The 15,866-nt window shown below is 67.7% G+C and overlaps 1 protein-coding gene across 1 annotated transcript; it reads right to left on the bottom strand.

Moving 5' to 3' along the window:
- Window positions 1-126: 126 nt before the first annotated feature.
- Window positions 127-15,591, bottom strand: ERBB3 (erb-b2 receptor tyrosine kinase 3). The gene is made up of 28 exons (XM_061361820.1): window positions 15,519-15,591; window positions 13,288-13,439; window positions 12,576-12,762; window positions 11,760-11,885; window positions 11,609-11,674; window positions 11,397-11,515; window positions 10,564-10,705; window positions 9,997-10,110; window positions 9,798-9,918; window positions 9,651-9,724; window positions 9,484-9,574; window positions 8,373-8,572; window positions 7,414-7,546; window positions 7,252-7,342; window positions 6,366-6,520; window positions 6,224-6,277; window positions 5,984-6,125; window positions 5,373-5,492; window positions 5,198-5,296; window positions 4,929-5,114; window positions 4,698-4,853; window positions 4,278-4,353; window positions 4,047-4,193; window positions 3,196-3,293; window positions 2,497-2,682; window positions 2,340-2,405; window positions 1,557-1,767; window positions 127-685 (listed from the first exon to the last, which is right to left on the bottom strand). Exons 2-28 carry the CDS (start codon window positions 13,366-13,368, stop codon window positions 207-209), a joined length of 3,720 nt encoding a protein of 1,239 aa, XP_061217804.1. The 5' UTR covers window positions 13,369-13,439; window positions 15,519-15,591; the 3' UTR covers window positions 127-206.
- Between the last annotated feature and the right edge of the window lie 275 nt (window positions 15,592-15,866).

Below are 15,866 nucleotides of genomic sequence, written 5' to 3'. Positions count from 1 at the left end.
CCCCCCCCGACTGCAGTGGGTCAGGGCAGCCCCGAGGGTTCCGGACCCAAACCCCCCCCATTGCACCGGGTCAGGGCATTGGGATGCTGGGGTTGGAGCCGGTACCCAGGAATCCCGGCCGGGATCGGGAGCATCCCGAAGCCGGGGATCCTTCATATCCAATGTAAACAGTCCCGAGGAGGGGGGGGATCGGGGGGGTCCGGTCCCTACGTGCGCTGCGGGTCCGCCTTGGCGAAGAGGCGGCTGTGCCAATAATCGGGGTTATCGAAGGCGCAGTCCGAGGCCTCGAGGCTCCGCAGCGCTTTGCGAGCGGGCGCGGGGGGGCAGCGGCAACCGGGGCAGCGCGGGGCCAGCACCGCCTCCATCTCCTCATAGCCCTGCTCGTCCGGAGCCGTTACCGGAGGAACCGGAGCCGCCGCCGCCGCCTGCCCCGCTCCCGGCCGCATGTCCGTGTAGCCCGAGGTGCGCAGGGAGCGGCTCAGCCGGGGCTGCTTGTTCATGTACTCGTAATCTTCCTCCTCCTCCTCCTCATCCCCATCCTCATCCTCGTCCGGTCCCCGCAGCGGGGCCGGCTCCGCACCCACCTCCATGTACTCGTAACCCAGCTCCTCCAGGGACACCGCCCGCGGCCGCCGGTTCATGTACTCGTACTCCTCGTCCGGTGCCGGTACCGGGGGGTCCGGATCTGAGCGGGATATGGGGAGGGGGGGGGGGGTTAAAACATCCTCATCCTATCCCCATAGACCGGAGCCCGAGGTTGGGGGGGAGCAAAGAGAACGAAGGGGAGCTCAGATCTGCCTTAAAGAGTGAATGGCAGTGGGGGACCCCCCCCCCAACACCTACAGGACCATGGGGGAGGCTGAGCCGGGGTTTGGTCCCATAGGATGGGAGCCCCGACTCCTTGAGGATGGGCGTTCTGAACTGCAATGGGGGGGAGGGGGGCTCCCTGCAGGCCTTTTGGGATCAACATGGGATGGAGCCCCCATAGGATGCGACCTCATTGGATTGAGACCCCCATAGGATGGGACCCCCATAGGATGGGACCCCCATGGGGTTGGGACCCCCATGGGATGGAACCCCCATAGGATGGGACCCCTTTGGGTTGGGACCCCCCACGGGATGGAGCCCCCATAGGATGGGAACATATTGGGTTGGGATCCCCATAGACAGGACCCCCATGGGATGGAACCCTCATAGGAAGGGACCCAAATAGATAGGACACCCATAGGACAGGACACCCATAGGATGTGACCCCATTGGGTTAGGACCCGCATAGACAGGACCCCCATAGGATGGAAACCCCATAGATGGAACCCCCATAGACGGGACCCCCATGGCATGGAACCCTCATAGGAAGGAACCCACATAGGACAGGACCCCCATAGGATGGGACCCCATTGGGACAGGACCCCCATAGGTAGAACCCCATAGATAGAACCCATAGATAGAACCCATAGATAGAACCCCATAGATAGAACCCCATAGATAGAACCCCATAGATAGAACCCTATAGACGGAGCCCCCATAGGCCCTGACCCCCCGTCCCCCCCGCTCACCGCCCCCGGGGCTGACGTAGCCGTTGTTGTCCTCATCGGGGCCGGCCGGGGGGGGGTTCCGGGGCTGGGCCGGGTCCGCGCTGCCCCCCCGGGGGCGCCGGCTCCGCCGCAGGCTCCCGCCCCCCCCCGGCCCCTCCCCCGGCTCCGGCTCGGGCAGGGCCCGGCCCAGGGACCCCCCGCGGCTGCGGCGCTGGGGGCGGCCCCCCCCGGGCTGCGGGAGGGGGGCGCGGGGTCAGCGCGGGGGGCAGCAGAGCCTGGGCCCCGCTCCCCCCGGAGCCAGCGCTTCAGGGGCAACCCCCCGTGCCCCCTATGGCCCCTCCCCCACAGCACCCCATTGCCCCCCCCTTTGCCCCTATTGCCCCCCATGGCCACCCGCTTTGCCCCCCCAGCACCTCACTGTCCCCCCCATTGCCCCCTATGGACACCCCTTTGCCCCCCCACCAGCATCCCATTGCAACCCCTTTGCCCCATTGCCCCCCATGGCCACCTCCGTTGCCCCCCCCCACCCCATTGTACCCCCCAATTGCCCCCTGTCCCAGCACCCCATGGCCACCCAATTTGCCCCCTATGGCCACTTCTTCTCCCCTCCCATCCTAATTCTCCCCATTGCCCCTTATGGCCACCCCCATTGCCCCCCCCATTGCCCCCTATGGCCACTTCTTCTCCTCTACCATCCCACTGCTCCCCCCCCCTTGCCCCCTATGGTCACCCCTTCTCCCCCCCAGCACCCCATTGCTCCCCCCCATTGCCCCCTATGGCCACCCCCATTGCCTCCCCTGGTACCTGGCGGCCGAGGCCGGGCTGGTCCATGGGGATGTACCCGGCGGGGGGGCTGAGCAGGCTCGGGCTCTGTTGGGGGGGATGGGGGGGTGACACCGAGTCCGCAGCCATGGGGCAGCCCCACAGCGGGACCCATAGCGGGGGGGGGGGGGGGTCTCACCCGGGCGCTGCTGCCCCGCGGGCGCTGCGGGGGGGGCCCGGAGCTGAGGCCGAAGGCGGCGCCGAGCTCCCCCCCCCTCTCCTCTTCCTCCTCCTCCTCCTCCTCCTCCTCCTCCTCCGGCCCCAGCGGCTCCGCCTCCTCCAGCTCCTTCTCGCTGAGCGCCGGCGGCTCCGCGGCCCCGCTCTCCTGGAACGGGAACGGGAACGGGGACGGGAACGGGGACGGGACGGGGACGGGAACGGGAGGGGAACGGAACGGGAACGGGGACGGGGACGGGACGGGGACGGGACGGGGACGGGAACGGGGACGGGAACGGGGACGGGGACGGGAACGGGGACGGGAACGGGACGGGGACGGGACGGGAACGGGAACGGGGACGGGGACGGGAGCTGGAACGGGAACGGGAACGGGAACGGGAGCGGGAACGGGAGCGGGAACGGGAACGGGAGCGGGGACGGGAACGGGAACGGGGACGGGAACGGGACGGGGACGGGGACGGGGACGGGACGGGGACGGGGATGGGAACGGGGACGGGGATGGGGACGGGGACGGGGATGGGGACGGGAACAGGGACGGGGAACGGGACAGGGGGGGACGGGAACGGGGACGGGACGGGGATGGGAACGAGGGGGGTGTCAGCGGCTGCGGGCACCGGGAGCGGGGGGGGGGGCACCGGGGGGTTCCGGGGTCCGGGCTCACCTTGATCACGAGGTAGCGGGGGGGGTCCCGCGCCATGCGCGTGAACTCGTTCGCCAGCTCCTTGAAGGTGGGGCGGATGTTCTCATCGATCATCCAGCCTGCGGGGAGCCCGGGTGGGGACGGGGACAGAACCTCACTGTGGGGCTGGGACAGAGCCTGCTATGGGGCTGGGATGGAGCCCGGTGTGGGGATGGGGACAGAACCTCACTGTGGGGCTGGGACAGAGCCCGATGTGGGGCTGGGGACAGGACCTCACTGTGGGGCTGGGACAGAGCCCGGTGTGGGGCTGGGGACAGGACCTCACTGTGGGGCTGGGACAGAGCCTGCTATGGGGCTGGGATGGAGCCCAGTGTGGGGCTGGGGACAGGACCTCGCTATGGGGCTGGGAGAGAGCCCAGTGTAGGGCTGGGATGGAGCCCGGTGTGGGGCTGGGACAGAGCCCGATGTGGGGCTGGGACAGAGCCTGCGGTGGAGCTGGGAAAGAGCCCGATGTGGGGCTGGGGACAGAACCTCACTGTGGGGCTGGGTCAGAACCTGGTGTGGGGCTGGGACAGAGCCCACTATGGGGCTGGGGACAGGACCTCACTGTGGGGCTGGGACAGAGCCCACTATGGGGATGGGGGCGGGACCTCACTGTGGGGCTGGGACAGAGCCTATGTGGGGTGCGGATGGGACCTCACTATGGGGCTGGGCTGGGACAGAGCCCGCGGTGGGGCTGGGGACGGAGCCCACTGCAGGATGGGGACAGGACCTCACTGTGGGGCTGGGGATGGGAGCCTGCTATGGGGCCAGGCTGTGGCCGTGGCTATGGGGCTGGGGCCGGGAGCCCGCTGTGGGGCCGGGGCACTCACACTTCACCATGACCATGTAGACATCGATGGTGCAGATGTGGGGCTGCGAGAGCCGCTCGCCCTTCTCGAGCAGATCGGGCACCTCGGCCAGGCGGATCCCGGCGTAGGGCTCGGCACCGAAGGTCATCATCTCCCACAGCGTCACCCCTATGGGGCAGCGCCCGTCAGCCCCATAGCGCTGGGGAGGGGATATGGGGGGGGGATATGGGGGGGATGTGGGGCTGTGCTCACCGTAGCTCCAGACGTCGCTCTGGTGCGTGTACTTGCCAAAGTGGATGCTCTCCAGAGCCATCCATTTAATGGGGGTCTGTGGGGAGAATGGGGATGTGGAGGGGGGCACCCATGGGTGATGGAAGGGACAAAGGGAACCCATGGGTGATGGAGGGGACAAAGGGAACCCATGGGTGATGGAGGGGACAAAGGGAACCCATGGGTGATGGAGGGGACAAAGGGAACCCATGGGTGACGGAGGGGACAAAGGGACCCCATGGGTGATGGAGGGGACAAAGGGAACCCATGGGTGATGCAGGAAGGGATGCAGGGGGTACGGAGGGGATGCAGGGGGTACAAAGCGGATGCAACACAGCCAAGAGGGGGCGCAGGACGTGTGGGGCGCCCCATAGCACAGACTGGGGGGGGTCCGGGTCCCACCTTGACCTCATTGTAGAAATACTTCTTGTCGTCGGGGTAGAGCAGGTCGGCGATGCCGAAATCGGCCACTTGGGCCTGGCTGGGGGACTTGAGCAGGACGTTGCGGGCGGCCAGGTTGCGGTGAACCATGCGATGCTCCTCCAGGTAATACATCCCCTGCGTGCGGTTGTTACCAGGGCAACGGGGGGGGGGACCCCACTTTGGTACCCTCGGGGGGGGGGGGGCACTGACCTTGGCCACCTGCACGCACCAGTTGAGCAGCAGCTGGGGGCTGAGGCTGCCCCGGTGCTTGCGCACGTACTCGAGCAGGGAGCCCAGCGGCAGGAGCTGCGTCACGAGCTGCAGGCGCGGGCCCGGGCACAGCCCCAGCAGCCGCACGATGTAGGCATGGTCCAGGCTGCCGATGGCCAGCATGTGCTGGGGGGGGCACACACACACATACAGGGGGTCAATGCAGCCCCGATGCACCACATCCATAGGGATCCATGGGGAGCACTCACGTCGGTGACGGCGTGGAAGGACTGCTGCCCGCTCCAGTCCTGGATCACCTTGATGCTCACCGGGATCTTGATGGAGTCGCCATCAGGGATCCAGATGCCCTTTGGGGTGGGCACTGTGGTGAGGGATGCTCCGGGTGCTGGCTGGGCCCCCCCCACCCCATAGAGCAGCCCTCACCTTGTGCACGGTGCCGAACACGCCGGAGCCCAGCACCTTGAGGCGCTTCAGCTCCGACTCCTTGAAGATGCGGGCCAGAACCTTGTTGGCTTTTTCACTGGGGTCCAGCGGCTCCAGGCTCTGGGGGTGGAGGTGGGATTGGGGTGGGGGTGGAGGAGGATGGGGGTGGAGGGGATGGGGATGGAAGGGATGGGGATGGGAGTGGATGGGGATGGAGGGGATGAGGACGCAGGGGTGGGGATGGAGCAGGATGTGGATGGGAGCGGATGGGGATGGAGTGGATGGGAATGGAGCAGGATGGGGATGGGAGCGGATAGGGACAAAGATGATGGGGATGCAGGGGATGGGGATGGAGGTGATGGGGATGGAGCAGGATGGGGATGCAGGCGACAGGGATAGAGGTGATGGGGATGAAGGTGATGGGGATGAAAGTGATGGGGATGGAGGTGATGGGGATGGAGGTGATGGGGATGCAGGTGATGGGGATGCAGGGGATGGGGATGGAGGTGATGGGGTGCAGGTGATGGGGTGCAGGTAACCGGGTGCAGGGGATGGGGATGCAGGTGATGGGGTGCAGGTAACCGGGTGCAGGTGATGGGGACCCCCCTGACCTCGCCCCTCTCCAGGTACCGCCTCATCGCCCTCTTCTTCTGGATCTTCTTCCCGCGCAGGTAGAGCAGCGCCAGGAGGACGCAGGAGCAGAGGAGGAAGAGGCCCCCGACCACCGTCACCGCGATCACCGTCGGTGCCTTCCTGCGCGGGCCGGGACCGGGGCCGGGGCCGGGGCTCAGCTCCTGCCCCTTCCCGCAGCCCCGTGCACTGCAATGGAGCCCCGCACCCCCCCGCGGTACCTGGACACGGGCAGAGCCTCCCCGAGGCAGTCCCGCAGCAGCGGCCCCAGGCACCTGCAGGGATGGAGATGGGGGGGATGCAGGAGGAGGGGGGGGGCGCGGACCCCGGGGTACCCCCCCCCCAACCCCCCCCCGCACCCACCCGCGGGTGCAGTTCTCGTGGCAGGGCCGGCACTCGCGGGCCCCATCCGGGTACTTGTAGATGGGGCCGCGCTCCCCGAGGACGCCGTCGGGGCAGGCCTCGACGCAGTGGGGGCCGTCCCGGTACCGGGCGCAGCGGGTGCAGGTGTCGGCGCCCTGCGGGGGGCGCACGAGGATGCGGCAGCAGGCACCGGCGCCGCGCCCCCACCCCGACCCGAGCCCGGCCCGACCCCACCCTTCCGAGCCCCTTCCGAGCCCCTTCCGAGCCCGTTCCGAGCCCATCCCGGGCTCATCCCGACCCCATCCCGAGCCTCTCGCATCCCAACCCGAGCCCGTCCTGAGCCCGTTCCCAGCCCCTCCCGGTCCCATCCCGATCCCGTCCCGATCCCATCACAAGCCTGTCCCAGTCCCATCCCGAGCCCGTTCCGACGCCATCCCCATCTCATCCCGAGACCGCCCCGAGCCCATCCCGGGCTCATCCCGAGCCTCTCGCATCCCGTCCCGATCCCATCACAAGTCTGTCCCAATCCCATCCCGAGCCTGTCCCGATCCCATCCCGACACCGTCCCAAGCCCATTCCGAGCCCAACCCGGGCTCATCCCGAGCCTGTCACATCCCGTCCCGATCCCATCCCAAGCCCGTCCCTTCCCGTCCCGTGCCCATCCCAAGCCCTTTCCGAGCCCATCCCGAGCCCATCCTGAGCCCCTACTGGTCCCATCCCGATCCCGTCCCAATCCCGTTCCGAGCCCATCCCAAGCCCATCCCAAGCCCGTCCATCCCGTCCTGAGCCCACCCCGAGCCCGTTTCGAGCCCATCCTGAGCCCCTCCCGGTCCCATCCCGATCCCATCCTCATCCCGATCCCATCCCGAGCCCGCCCCGTCCGTACCGAGCCGTTGCAGGTGACGTTGCCCTCGATGCGCTCGCACTGGGGGTGGCACTCGAAGCACTCCCCCCCCTGCGCGAACTCCCGCGTTTCCCTGCGGGGGACAAGGGGGGGGTCAATGGAGCCCCGCGGCACCGCCCCCCCCCGGCACCGCCCCCGGCTCACCCCTGCGTGAAGCGGCAGGAGGGGACGCAGACCCCGCGGCGGCTGAAGTGGCGGCAGGAGAGGCACTGAGCGGGGCCGGGGCCCCAGCAGCCCTCGTTGGAGCAGAGCGGGTCACAGACCTTGCCCTCTTGCTCTGCGGGCAGCCCCGGGCCGGGGGGACAGGGTCAGGCCCTGCATTCCCCATTGCCCATCCCTGCATCCCCATCACTGGTCCCCTTCTCCCTGCATCCCCATCACCCCCTGTCCCTGCATCCCCATCACTGGTCCCCTTCTCCCTGCATCCCCCATCACCCATCCCTGCATCCCCATCACTGGTCCCCTTCTCCTTGCATCCCCATCATCGCCCATCCCTGCATCCCCATCACTGGTCCCCTTCTTCCTGCATCCCCATCACTGGTCCCCTTCTCCCTGCATCCCCATCACTGGTCCCCTTCTCCCTGCATCCCCATCACTGGTCCCCGTCTCCTTGGATCCCCGTCATCGCCCATCCCTGCATCCCCATCACTGGTCCCCTTCTCCCTGCATCCCCATCACTTCCCATCCCTGGTCCCCCTGTCCCTGCATCCCCATCCCTGGTGTCCCTGTCCCTGCATCCCCATCACTGGTGCCCCTGTCCCTGCACCCCCATCCCCGGTGCCCCCTCCCTGCATCCCCATCACGTCCTGTTCCTCCATCCCCATCCCCGGTCCCCCCATCCCTGCATCCCCATGACCTCCAGTCCCTTCTCCCCATCACCTCCTGTCCCTCCATCCCCATCCCAGTGTCCCTGTCCCTGCATCCCCATCACCTCTTGTCCCTGCATCCCCATCCCAGTGTCCCTGTCCCTGCATCCCCATCACCTCCAGTCCCTTCATCCCCATCCCCAGTCCCCCCATCCCTGCATCCCCATCACCTCCAGTCCCTTCTCCCCATCACCTCCAGTCCCTTCTCCCCATGCCCCCCCCGCTGCCCCCACTCACGGCACTTGCTGCGGGGTTTGTTGTTGCGGATGTCGAGGTCTGCGCGGCGCCGGCTCAGGGCCGCCCATTGCACCGTGTGCAGGTAGCAGAGCCGCCGGTTCTCGGTGATGTAGACCCTGCCCGCGCTCACCTCCCGCAGCGAGCGCAGCCCCAGCGAGGTCACGTTCTCGTTCTTCATGATCAGCAGCGAGAAACCGCGGCTGCGGGGATGGGGGGGGGCTGCGGCCGGGACCGGGCAGCCCCAAGGCAGGGGGTGCAGGGAGCGGGGTGCGGGGATGGGAGGGGATGGGGGGGAGCGGGGATAGGAGAGGATGGGGGGATGCAGGGACAGAAGGGACCAGGGATGGGGAGTGATGGGGGGGTTACAGGAATGGGGAATGATGGGGAGACACAGGGATAGGAGAGGAAGAGGGGATGCAGGGACAGGGGAGGATGGGGGGATGCAGTGATGAGAGATGATGGGGGACACAGGGATGGGGGGATGCAGGGGCAGTGGGATACAGGGATTGAGGATGATGAGGGGTACACAGGGACAGTGGGATGCAGGGACAGGAGGTGATGTGGATGCAGGGATGGGGAATACTGGGATGGGGGTGCAGGGACAGGGGATGCTGGGGGATACAAGAATGGGGGATGCAGGGACAGGAGATGCTGTGGATGCAGGGATGGGGGATGCAGGGATGGGAGATGATGTGGATGCAGAACAGGAGATGCTGTGGATACAGGGATGGGGAATACAGGGACAGGAAATGCTGGCGATGGAGGACAGGGGATGCTGTGGATGCAGGGATGGGGATGAAGGGGGATACAGTGATGGGGGATACAGGGACAGGGGATGCTGTGGATGCAGGGATGACGGATGCAGGGACGGGAGATGACGTGGATGCAGGACAGGAGATGCTGGGGATGGAGGGATGGAGGATGCAGGGATGGGGGATGCAGGGACAGGAGATGCTGTGGATGCAGGGATGGGGATGATGGGGGATACAGGGATGGGGGATGCAGGGACAGGGGATGCTGTGGATGCAGGACAGGGGCTGCAGGCACACAGGGCACACAGGGAGGTGCCGAAGGGCACCCAGGGCACTGCTCGGCGGGGCCGGGCTCTCACTTGTAGAGGCTCCGTCCGCCGATGGTGACGAGGTTGGAGAAGACGCTGAAGTTGTGCATGTGCTTGGGCCAGGACTGGATGTTCAGGTACCCTGCGGGGGTGCGGGGGGGGTCAGGGGGTCCCGGTGGGGGGGGGGGTGTCCGGGGGCGCCCCCTGCCCGCTCTCACCCGTGATCTCCCGCACGGTGCGGAACACGTTCAGCTTCTCGGGGTCCAGCGCTGAGATGTTGCGCCAGGGATCCCTATGGAGCCGGAGCATCAGTGGGGCCCGGGGATGGGGAAGGGGGGGGCAGCACCCGGACCCCCCCCGCTCACCCCTCGAGGCCGGTGATGAGGAAATCGAGGTTGCCCAGGATCTTGGTGCAGTTTATGAAGGTGTCGATGTTGCTCGAGTCCACGGTTTGGTACCGGCTGCCGGCGCCGGTGCCCTCGCAGGCTGCGGGGGGGGGGCCCCACGATGAGCACCCCATTGGGACCCTCAGCACCCCCAAACCCCGCCCCCCCCATCCCGTACCCTTGGGGCACAGCCCCGAGCAGGGCTCGCACATCTTGAGCCCGTTCTTCTCCACCTCCATCTTGTCGTTGGGGCAGGCGCGGACGCAGGAGCTTTGGTCCACGACGAAGTTGTCTGGGGGAGACCCCAACGTCAGAGGCCCCATCCCCATTGACCCCCATTCCCATTGACCCCCATCCCCATCCCCATTGACCCCCATCCCCATTGATCCCCATCCCCACTGAGCCCCATCCCCATTACCCCCATCCTCATTGCCCCCATGCCCATTGATCCCCATGCCCATTACCCCCATCCCCACTGACCCCCATCCCCACTGACCCCCATCCCCATTGGCCCCCATCCCCATTACCCCATCCCCATTACCCCTATCCCCATTACCCCCATCCCCATTGACCCCCATCCCCATTACCCCATCCCCATTACCCCTATCCCCATCACCCCCATCCCCATTGATCCCTTCCCATCCCCATCCCCATCACCCCCATCCCCATTACCCCCATTCCTATTGATCCCCATCCCCCCCATGCCCATGGCCCCCCGCCCGTTGCCCGCCGGGGCGCAGCTCACGGGGGCAGCTCCGGACGCAGATGCCCCCGTACTGGTACTTGGTGTCGGGGTTGGGCTCCAGCTGGAACGTCAGCTTGTTGTAGATGAGCGGCTGCGGGCAGAGCGGGACGCAGGCGCCGCTGTCGTTGAAGTGCCGGCAGGCCTGGGGGGGGAGGCGGGGATGGAGCCGCGGGGCACGGGGATGGGAGTGGGGAGAGAGGGGCACAGGGGAGGGAGGAGAGGAGAGGAGAGAGGAGCATCGGCCTCTGCAGCTGCACTGGGAGAGGGCAGAGACAGGGATGGAGGGATGCAGGTACAGGGATGGAGGGAGGGATGGATGATGGATGGATGGACACAGGGATGGACACAGGGATGGATGCACGACACAGACACAAGGATGGATGGATGCAGGGATGGATGGAGAGAGGGAGGGATGGATGGATGGAGGACACAGACACAGGGATGGAGGGAGGGATGGATGGAGGGATGGATGGATGGAGGGATGGATGGATGATGGATGGATGGATGGATGGATGATGGACGGATGATGGATGGATGGATGCATGCAGGGATGGATAACAGATGGAGGGATGGATGCAGAACACAGACACAGGGACAGATGGATGGATACAGGGATGGATGGATGCAGGACACAGACACATGGATGGATGAAGGATGGATGGATGGATGGATGCAGGGATGGATGGATGGATAACAGATGGAGGGATGGATGCAGGACACAGACACAAACACAGATGGATGGATGCAGGGATGGATGGGTGGAGGGTGGATGGGTGCAGGGCTGGCTGCAGGGCTGGGTTCCGGGCCGGATGAGCCCCATGGGGCGCACATACGAAGCAGTGGGTCTGCAGGGGCCCCGTGCACCCCCCCGCGCACTCCTCGTGGCAGCACTCGTTGGGCGCGCGCCCGAAGCAGCGCCCGTTGCACTGGGGGGCGCAAATCGTCTTGGTCACTGTGGGGGGGGAGGGGGGGGGTGAGGCTGAGGTCAGCCCCGCCCCCCCCATCCCATCCCCCCCCATCCCCATCCCCCCCCCCCGGTACCCACGTTTCTGGCAGTCCCCAGGGCCCGGTCCCCAGCAGTGGCCGCCGCAGCTCTCGTGGCAGGGGGGGCCTGGGGGGGGGGGCAGAGCGGGGTCACCCCATGGCAGGGGGGGGTCACAGCAGCCCCCCCCCCCCGAGGTGCCCCCCCCACGCACAGGCCTTGCCGTTGTCGCCCACCATGGGCCGGCGCCGCGGGTCCCTCAGGATGTCCTCCCACTGCACCGTGTCCACGTGGCAGAGCTGAGCGTTCTTCTCGATGTAAACCCCCCCCGCCAGGATCTCTGCGGGCAATGGGGGTAATGGGGGGTAATGGGGGCAATGGGGGTAATGGGGGTAATGGGGGCAATGGGGGTAATGGGGGTAATGGGGGTAATGGGGGCAATGGGGGTAATGGGGGCAATGGGGACAATGGGGACCATGGTGGCAAAGGGAGCAATGAGGACCATGGGGGCAATGGGGACCATGGGGGCAATGGGGACCGGGATCGGGACCACAGTATCACCTCCTTGAGGGACGGGGACCACAGCATCGCCTCCCTGAGGGATGGGGACCACAGCATCACCTCCGTGATGGATGGAGGGATGCAGCCCGGTGCGGGCACCAGGATGTGGCTCCCCCTGGGATGGGGACCAGGATGGGGGCAGCAGCATCACCCTAGGCTGGCATCAACAGGGGATGGGGACCGGGATGGGGACTGGGATGGGGACCGCAGCATCACCTCCCTGAGGGATGGGGACCACAGCATCGCCCTGGGCTGGCACCAACAGGGGATGGGGACCGGGATGGGGACCACAGCATCACCTCCTTGAGGGATGGGGACCACAGCATCACCTCCTTGAGGGATGGGGACCACAGCATCACCTCCCTGAGGGATGGGGACTGCAGCATCGCCCTAGGCTGGCACCAACAGGGGATGGGGACCGTGGGGGGGTACAGAGGGCAGCAGCCGGAGCCGGGCGGTTTGGGGGTACCCGTGAGCTGGTTGAGGCCGAGCTGCCGCAGCGCGTGGGTGCTGTTGGGGTTGTAGTTGAGCAGCACGAAGAGCGCAAACTGCTCCTCGTAGAACTGGGTCCCGCGGATCACGCGCAGGTTCCGCAGCGGCAGCGCCGCGAACACGTTCATGGCGATGAGGATGTACCCCGTGACCTCCCGGATGGTCTGAGCGCGGGAGCAGCACCGGGGGTCACATCCTGCACCCCCCCCCATCACTGTGTACCCCCCCGTGACCTCCCGGATGGTCTGAGCGCGGGAGCAGCACCGGGGGGTCACATCCTGCACCCCCCACCCCATCATTGTGTACCCCCCCCTCCATCACCGCACTGGGGGGGTCACATCCTGTACCCCCCCCATCATTGTGTACCCCCCCCCATCACCGCACCGGGGGAGGTCACATCCTGCACCCCCCCACCCCATCATTGTGTACCCCCCACCCTCCATCACCGCACTGGGGGGGGGTCACATCCTGCACCCCGCCATCATTGTGTACCCCCCCTCTCCATCATCGCACCGGGGGGGGTCACATCCTGCACCCCCCACCCCATCATTGTGTACCCCCCCCCCATCACCGCACCGGGGGGGTCACATCCTGCACCCCCCACCCCATCATTGTGTACCCCCCCTCCATCACCGCACTGGGGGGGTCACATCCTGCCCCCCCCATCGTGTGTCCCCCCCCCAGCGCACCTGCAGGAAGGACAGGTCCTGCGTGTGGTCGATGAGGACGATCTCCAGGTTGCCCAGCACCACCTCGCAGTTGTTGTACATCCGCTGCAGGGTCCGGTACTGGTGCTGCGCGTCCCCGGTCACGCTCAGCCCGTTCAGGGTCCCCGCGCACACTGCGGGAACAGCGGCAGCCCCAGCTGCGGACACGGCCCCCCCGTGCTGCCCATGGCCCCCCTGTGCTGCCCATGGCCCCCCATTGATGTCCATGTCCCCCCCCATTGATGTCCATGTGCCCCCATTGATACCCATGTCCCCCCATTGATGTCCATGTCCCCCCTTTGATGTCCATGCCCCCAGTGATGTCCATGTCCCCCCTTTGATGTCCATGTCCCCATTGATGCCATGGTCCCCCCAGATGTCCATGTCACCGCATTGATGTCTATGTCCCTAATGATACCCATGTCCCCACCCTTGATGTCCATGTTCCACCAATGATGTCCATGCCCCTAAAGGTGTCCATGTCCCACCAATGATGTCCATGTCACCCCACGGATGTCCATGTCCCCAATTGACATCCATGTCCCCATTAATGTCCATGTCCTCCATTAATGTCCATGTCCCCATTAACGTCCATGGCCCCCCATTAACGTCCATGTCCCCCCATTAAAGTTCATGTCCCCGTTAATGCCCATGTCCCCATTAACGTCCATGTCCCCAATTGATGTTTATGTCACCCCATTAATGTCCATGTGCCCCCCATTAAAGTTCATGTCCCCGTTAATGCCCATGTCCCCATTAACGTCCATGTCCCCAATTGATGTTTATGTCGCCCCATTAATGTCCATGTGCCCCCCATTAATGCCCATGTCCCCCCTTGATGTCCATGTTCCCCAATTAACACCCATGTCCCCAATTGACGTCCATGTCCCCCCCCGTCCCCGCCCCATCCCCTCCCTCTGCAGCAGCGCCCCCGCCCGGGGCCGCGGGTGCCGCTCCCCGAACCGGCCGGGCGAGCCTTGCGCAAGGCGGGCCCGGCCCCAGCGCCCCCGACGCCGGACTTCGGCCCCGGCCCCGCCTCGGTGCCCGGAGCCGGGGCTGGAGCCGGGGGGGACCCCGGGGCCGTCGGGGGACGGGGGGGGGGGTGCGGACAGAGGCGCTTTGTGCTCGGGGCCCCCTCCCCGCCGCCGCACAAAGGGGCGATTGTGGAGAACGGGGCACGGAGAGGGGGGGGCGCGGAGCCCCCCGGGACCCCCGGGGCACAGCGGGGTGCGGGCCCCCCCCCCCGACGTGAGTCAGGCCCCGGCGGTAAATGGCGGCTTTGTGCGGCCCCAGTGCGGGGGCACGGAAGGGGCCCGAGCCCCCCCCCCTGCAGGGAACGGGCGGCTTCGGGCACGCAGGGGAAGGGGCGAGCCCCCCCCGGGCGCAGCGGCAGCCAAGGGGCTATATAAAGGTCCCAGCTGCGCTCTGGAATGGCCGCAGCCCCGACGGGCCGGGGATGGGCGCTGGTTGGGGGTGGCTTGGAACGAGGCGGGGGGGCCCAGAGGACTCATTTGGGGACCCCCCCAAAGCTGCGGGGGATTGGAGGGGGGGTGGCAGGACCCAGCCCCATGGGACCCCCATGAGCCGTTAACAGCGGCTCAACCGGTCCCGCGGCCACAGCGGGGGTCGGGGAGTGCGGGACGGGTCCTTGGGGTGCGGGTCCGGCCTTTAGGGTGCGGGTCAGGCCCTTGGGGTGCACCTGCCCGCGGGGGGGGGGGGGCTGAGCGCTTCCCCCCCCCCCTTCACCACCCCCCCGCTGCCGTCCCCGCGTTATCAGCGCGGGGCCCCGCTGGCAGCTCCGCAGCCGCCGCTATCGCCCGCGTGCCCCCGGCCCCCGCCGCCAGGAATAGAACCGGGACCGGCGCGGGGGGCCTCGGCCGGGGGGGACCGGGGCTGGGACCGGGGCCGGCCCAAAGCGGGCTCCGAGCGGGGGCAGCGGGGCCGGAATCGCTCCCACCCCCACCCCCCCCCCAACACGGGGTTGGAAACAAACTCGGGGAGCAGCCGCCGCTTCCGGGGTACCCCCGACGGGAACCGAACCCCCCCCCCTGCATGCCGGTGGTGAGGGAAGAGCCGAGCCCCGGCCCCGGTCCCGGTCGCAGCCCGGGGGGGTTCCGCTGGTCCCGGTCCCGGTCCCGGTCCCCACCGGGGCGCGGTTGTAGGGGCAGGATCGCACCCGCTCCTCCCCCCCCCTCCCCGGTGCCGGTGCTCACCTGCCTGCGCGGAGCCGGGCTCGGGGGCGCGGAGCAGCAGCAGCAGCAGCAGCAGCGGCAGGGGCAGGAACCGGAGCCGGAGCCAGCCCCGGTCCCGGTGCCGGGTCCGCTCCATCGCGGCTCGCAGCGGGGCCCCGCGGTCGCGGCGTGCCCGGGCGCGGCGGGGGGAATGCACCTGGCGCGGGGCCGTCGGGGCGGGGCCCCCCCCGGGCAGAGCTGAGCTGAGCGAGGCCCCGCCCCCTGACGGCCCCGCCCCAACCTGGCCCCGCCTCCATCAGGTGCAAACGGTGCCTCTGCACACACCCCCCCCTCCTCATTCCCTGCCATTGTGGGGGGGTCAGGACCCCC

The sequence above is a fragment of the Neopsephotus bourkii genome, unplaced genomic scaffold, assembly GCF_033783945.1.
Source record: "Neopsephotus bourkii isolate Nb327-2 ecotype Australia unplaced genomic scaffold, CSIRO-AGI_Nbou_v1 NB_1063, whole genome shotgun sequence".
NCBI classification, from domain to species: domain Eukaryota; kingdom Metazoa; phylum Chordata; class Aves; order Psittaciformes; family Psittacidae; genus Neopsephotus; species Neopsephotus bourkii.
This window is presented reverse-complemented; position numbering and strand designations above follow the sequence as displayed.